A 6,453-nucleotide genomic window follows, 5' to 3' on the forward strand; every position below is an offset into this window, starting at 1 on the left:
GCGGTAATACTAATAATTTATTCTTTTAATTAAATTATTTTGGGTAATACTAATAGTTTATTGGTTTTTTTAAAAAATAATTTATTGAAAATTACTACAAAATTTTAAAATATGCTAAAATTAATTAATAAATTTATTAATTTTAAAAAATATATTAAAATATTGTTTATGTTTTAAAAAATCAATTAATTTTTTTAATTAATTTCAGTAGTGAAATTATAAAAAAATTTAAAATATTTCTAACATAAAAATTAATCAATAAATTTTAAAAAAATTTGAAGAATTAATTAATAAATTTTTTAAAATTATAAAAATTAAATAATAAAATTAAAAAAATTAATCAAAAATTTAAAATATAAATAATATTTTAATATATTTTTTGAAAATAAATACTAACTAATAAATTTCTATATATTTCAATTCCTAAATATTAATTTTTAAAAAATATTTTGATTTAAGAATCAAATAGATATTTTTAATTATACTATTTTAGAATTAATTATTTCTTTTATAATTACTGCCTTTAACTTTACTAAAATAGCCTTGTGTTAATCGGAAAATCTACTTGAAATATTTAAAAGTGTAACTAAAATTATCTAATGAAAATAAGTTTAATTCATATACTTTTTATTCTAGAGTTAAATAATTTTAATTTAATTTTTTATTAAATAAATTTTAAATTTATTTTTAAAGCTAAATAAATTTTTATGTAATATAATATTATTTTATTATTAATAAATATTATTTTTATAATTTAAAATATTAAAAATTTAATATTTTAATTAATATAAAAAAATAAAATTATGAAATTAAATAGTAAAATATTTAATAATTAAAGTAAATAAAAAGACTAATAATAATTTTTTTAAAATTATCAGTCTTTTAGATTTTTTTATATTTTTTTTAATTAATATAAATTCAATTCGTAAAGTAAAATAAGAAAAATGACGGGTTGAAAATGGTTGAGATAGTTCCGTTGGTAAGGTAGAGAATTGAAAATTTATATGTCTGATGTTTAAAATATTTAAAAAATTTAATCGACATATTTTTATAATTAAAAGAAAAAGCAAATTATTTTTTAAAAATAAATTTTCTTTTTAGAAAGAAAAATTATTTTATACCTTTTAAAATTTTTATACAAATTTTTAAATATATTTAATTTTATTAAAATTAAAAAATAAAAAATAAATTATTTTATTAAAAATATATTTTTTATTATAGTTTACTGTTAACAAAAACTCTTAAAATTAAAATTTGATAAAATTAAATTAAAATTAAAATTAGATAAAAAAAGGATAAAAATTAAAAATTTGAGTAAAATTGAAAATGACAAAAAAATTACTTTTTTTTACCATTTTAGCCTTGTTATAAATTAATCTAACGATTCATCTGGATTGAAATGGTGAACTTTTTGTGCTCCCATATCAAAAAAAAGAAAAAATCCTTTTTGTGGTGATTTCTAGAAAATTATTTTCTTTCTTGGGTAATTTACGATTTAATCCTTGGGTATTACCATTATTAACAAGTCAATCCCTGTATTTTTAAAAACCTATTAAAACGTCCTTATATTTTCTCTCCGTCAACGAAATAGTCCTTCTACCTATTTTTGCCGTTAAAAATATAGTAAAAGACTATATTACCCCCCATTATTTTTCTCCTTCTCCTCCTCCTTTCTTTTCTTCTTCATCAATTCTTCTTCTGCTTCTTCTGCTTCTTCTTCTTCTCCTTCTTCTTCTGCTTCTTCTTCTTCTCCTTCTTCTTCTGCTTCTTCTTCTTCTTCTTCTCCTTCTTCTTCTTCTTCTCCTTCTTCTCCTTCTTCTCCTTCTTCTTCTTCTTCTCCTTCTTCTCCTAGGAGGACGAAAGAAAAGACAGGGACTATTTCGTTGACAAAAAGAAAAGATAAGGACGTTTTAATAAATCTGAGAAAAGATAGGGACTATTTAGTTGACATAAAAAAACGATAAGGACGTTTTAATAGATATGAAAAAAGATAAAAATATTTTAATAGATTTTTGAAAATATAAGAACTAACTTGTTAATAATTGTAATATACAAGAACTAAATAAATGGTTTTATTTGAGGGTAGAATTGGATTTTAAAAATTTTCTCAATCCTCCTTTATCTAATTTTAACGGAAAATAGGACGGAAGGACTATTTCGTTGACGGAAATAAAACATAAGGACGTTTTAATAGGTTTCTAAAAATACAGGGATTGACTTGTTAATAATGGTAATATCCAGTGACTAAATCATAAATTACCCTTCTTTCTTCTGTGATTAATTCTCTGGCTAGAATTTTATCATATTTTTCACTACAAACTTTTATGTGATAATGTGAGCGAGTTCAATTCTCTATTTTCTTCATTTTTCTTTTTATATCTCTTATTTTTTATTTTTTAGCGACGTATTCTCATCATGCAGGACCGTAAGTATAAACATTTTCTTTTCTCCATTATTCGACGGACTATTTAATTCTTTTCTGCATCTGAATAGACCAAATTTTGACATTTTGAATTTTGACAGAGTTAAGTCAGACCTATTAACTTAAGGTCTAGGCCGTGTTCATGAAAGTAAATCAACATATTGGATTGTTACGAGACTGTGACCTTCTCCTCTCTTATAAGCTTAGTAAGGACCGAGATCTCTGAAATCCAACTGTTATGACTGTGGCCACATTTCTATTAATCTAATAAAATTAAAAGTATACTTAGTAATTGATAAAGGAGTTTACATATAAGTTCTCCAAAATTTTTTTCTTCATTATATAGATAAATACTCAACAAAACAAATCTTACATTTATGATCATACACGCAAAAATTTTCTTGGGAACACAACTGCTCACCATTAGCATCACACATATGCTCATATATACTAGCACCACTGCAAGCTAATTCTATTATATGACCTATAATTGCTACTCGAATGATCCACTAAATACAAATTTTAAGCATTTCAAGTAGAAAACTCTGTTTTGAAGTCTTTTCTAACTTCTCACATCATTTTTTGAATCGACACCGAATGTGATATCAGACATTCGTTTTATTACTCTACTCAATACTCACGCTATAAGTATATCAATAGAATTTGTTTATGCATATAAATAAGCTAAAAAAATAAAAAATAAAAAACTCATGAGTTAAGTGACAATCACTGTAGGAGCTGCAGAGAAGTGGAAGCAAGACTGATGAGCTTGACTAGATGAGAGTAGAGAGAATTGATTACTTGAAGAATCATGAATGGATTCTTCTCCTTTTGTGGAAGAATTTGACCATTTCATTTGCATGAAGCTTCTCTTTCTCCATGGACCCATATGGATTTTTTTCTCCTTCATTGATCTCTTGGCTGAGTCACAGAGAATACCAACTATGGCATTTAGGTAGTCAGCTTTGCCTATGTAATATTTTGGTAAATGGTCTACAAGTTTTTGGTATTCTTCACATGCTTTTGCTATCTCAAATTGTTCCTTGAATTCCAATTCTATTAGGTATGGGTTTTGCTTCTTTTTTCTATTTGTGCTCACAACTACTTCAATATACTCATGTTTCCCTACAATTTTAAAAAAAAAAAGGAAAAGAAATTATGGGAAAATAAGAAATGGATTAAAAAGAAAAAAGAAAATAAAAAGTAGTTACCTCCAGGGAATTTTTTAGTGTCGTTCCACTTGGAAGTACAGAGAGAAGCATTGAATCCTCTTTGGCAGAGCAAATGAACAACAGTTTGTCTGAAACAGTTGATGGGTTCAAGGTTCTTGCAAGAATCTCTCTCTTTTATGCCCATCTCTATTATTCTGCTTATCTCTTGCCTCACCTTTGATCCTGTCATGCTGTAACGTTCCAAAACTTCCTGCAAAGAATACACTCATTTCTCAACATTTGATTTACTTTTATGTGTATTTTGAATTTACAAAAATTAAAAAAAATAATGGCATATGAAAAAATCTTACGTGTAGATTTAAGATTAGGAGTAAACATTCGGTTAGTTCGATTTAAAATCAAAATGAATTGAATAAATTGAAAATTAAAATTTTAATATTTATAAAATCAAACCGAATTTGATGTTAATTAAAAATCAAATCGAATCGAATTAATCTGATTCGATTCGATTTAATTCTATTTGATTGATTTCAGTTTTTAATAAATTTTTTTATTTTTTTCACTTTATTTTTAATATTTTAAAATTTAATTAAAATATTTTAATTTTAATATAATATAATTTCTCATATATTATTAAAAATAATATATTATTATTACTAATTAATTTAATTTAATTTAATTTTTTTAATTTTTTTATTAAAATTAAATTAAATTAAAATAATTAAAATTTTTAAAATTAAAAATTAAATTAAATTAAATTAAAATAAATAAAAAATTAAATGAAAATTTTAAATTAATTCAATTCTAATATTTTTTTTAATTAAAATGAAATACTGCTGATAAAACATATTTGTATTGTATCAGAATCTCCAGACTGTTCGATTCCTCTCTCTCCCTCACCCTTTAAAAAAAATCTACTGTTTAGGATCACATGTACACGTGGCAGAACGATAACCAATACTATTAAGCTTGGCTATAAAAGGTATTGCCAGTATTTAGCACTCGTAAATAATTACCAAGAAAAAAAAAAAAAATCTACTTTCCATTTCTTTATATTGTTTGTTTATTCATAAATGAATTTCAATCTAAATTGTGAAAAAAATAAGGTTCACATCTACAGAACAAAAAAACAATAAAAATCTTTATTTTTTTTAAAAAAATTATAGTATTTAATTCAGATGTCCCACAAGGAAAGGATATTTTTTTTATTAATAATTAAAAATTTTTACTTTATTATTAAAAAATTTCATTCTTCATCCCATTAATTAAAAAAAAATTAAAGATTAAGAAAAATTCATAAATGATCATGTTATCAATATTATTTCTTTTAAGAAAGGATTGGAATTGATTTCTTTTGGGAAAAAAAACAAGAATTTAAACTAAAACTAATAATTCAAGGCCAGAATATTTTTTTTTTAAATAAAAAAAAAAGAAAGAAAGAGAAAGAGAAATTTAATAATGAACCTGAAGCAAGGCCTCCTGTGATTCCCAGAAGATGGTCCTTTCCATGGAGTTGTGCACATGGGTATTATGATGATCAAAAAATGAATCATGATCATCATGACCATCATGATTATCATAATCAAAAGCATGAAGAGAAGGATCAGCATCATCAAAAAATTGATCAAGAAACACAGAAACTCTCTCTTCAAGGCTATCATCTATGCTTCTACTATAGCCATAACCAAGAAGAGCCTTCTCCTTCTCTTCAACAAGATTGTTAATACCCATCTCTCTCTTTCTCCCTCTCTTTCTCTCCTTTGATTTCTCTCAAGGAAGGAAAGAGATATTGATGGGAAGGTTGGAGAAAGAAAGAAACAATGGATGAAGATGAAGAAAAGGCTCTCACAAGACAATGTGCATGAGGTCCCCAATATTTATAGCCTTAATTATTTTCCACATCACTATTTTTTTTTTCTTTAAATCAGCCAATTGAAAAAAAAAAATTAAACATTTACGTTTATAATTAAAATTTCTGAATATGAATGATTTGATTTTTTTTAATTTTTAATTAAAATTAAAAATTCGATAAGCAAATATTTGCTGGGCTACTTTAACTCTTATTAGCTAATATATCATTTTGTATTTTAATTTAAATATTTAAATTTTAAATAAATTAATTTAATGTTTATATTCTGATGTAATTTTGATCAATTTTTAAAATTAAAATTAAAAATAAATAATATAATTATTAAATATATAATTTAATTTTTTAATAATTTTATTTTATAATAGTAATTATGAATATTTTACTGTAAATATATTATTTAAATTAAAATAGCTGTTTAAATAAAAGTAATATATTATTATAAAATTTCATAATTATTGATGCAAAATAAAATTTATATACCATTAAAGGTGTAGACTTAATTACTAACACATTAGAATTAAATATGTCATTTAATTATAATTAAATATGAGTTAATATTATTTTTATATATAAAATTAATTTATATTTAAAAATAATAAAATATTACATTTAACATTTTATATAAACTCTTATATTTTAATTTTTAAAAATTAAATAAATATAAATATTAGGTCAATTAATTCAAAATTTAAATGTTTAAATTAAAATACAAGATAATGTAAATGTTGATTTTTTTTATAATTAATTTATATAAAATAATAATAATAATATACGTGATGTGATATGCCAATTAGACTATCAAATTGCTTTATAGACTATCAAAATTTAAAAATTTGTAAATTAATTAAAATTTTAATAAAATGTAAAAGTTAAGTCAATTAAATTAAAATTAAAAAATTTGAATTAAAATACAAATAAATATATGAGCCTTTTTAAATCAATTGGACTATAATAAAAAATAAGAGATGAATTTTTTAATTTTAAAAAAT

The 6,453-nt window shown here is 22.2% G+C and overlaps 1 protein-coding gene across 1 annotated transcript; it reads right to left on the bottom strand.

Moving 5' to 3' along the window:
* Nucleotides 1-2,714: 2,714 nt before the first annotated feature.
* LOC122722361 lies at nt 2,715-5,450 on the bottom strand. The gene is made up of 3 exons (XM_043952928.1): nt 5,059-5,450; nt 3,634-3,844; nt 2,715-3,547 (listed from the first exon to the last, which is right to left on the bottom strand). The coding sequence occupies exons 1-3, from the start codon at nt 5,323-5,325 to the stop codon at nt 3,138-3,140; spliced, it is 888 nt and encodes a 295-aa protein (XP_043808863.1). The 5' UTR covers nt 5,326-5,450; the 3' UTR covers nt 2,715-3,137.
* Nucleotides 5,451-6,453: the final 1,003 nt, after the last annotated feature.

Source organism: Manihot esculenta, chromosome 18 (assembly GCF_001659605.2).
Source record: "Manihot esculenta cultivar AM560-2 chromosome 18, M.esculenta_v8, whole genome shotgun sequence".
Taxonomy (NCBI): domain Eukaryota; kingdom Viridiplantae; phylum Streptophyta; class Magnoliopsida; order Malpighiales; family Euphorbiaceae; genus Manihot; species Manihot esculenta.

Excerpts from the sequence above, each read along its gene's own strand:
- LOC122722361 (XM_043952928.1), bottom strand. The coding sequence starts at position 5,325 with ATGGGTATTAACAATCTTGTTGAAGAGAAGGAGAAGGCTCTTCTTGGT. Across the intron at positions 3,845-5,058 it reads CACAGGAGGCCTTGCTTCAG|GAAGTTTTGGAACGTTACAG; the intron begins GTTCATTATTAA and ends TATTCTTTGCAG. Across the intron at positions 3,548-3,633 it reads CACTAAAAAATTCCCTGGAG|GGAAACATGAGTATATTGAA; the intron begins GTAACTACTTTT and ends TTAAAATTGTAG.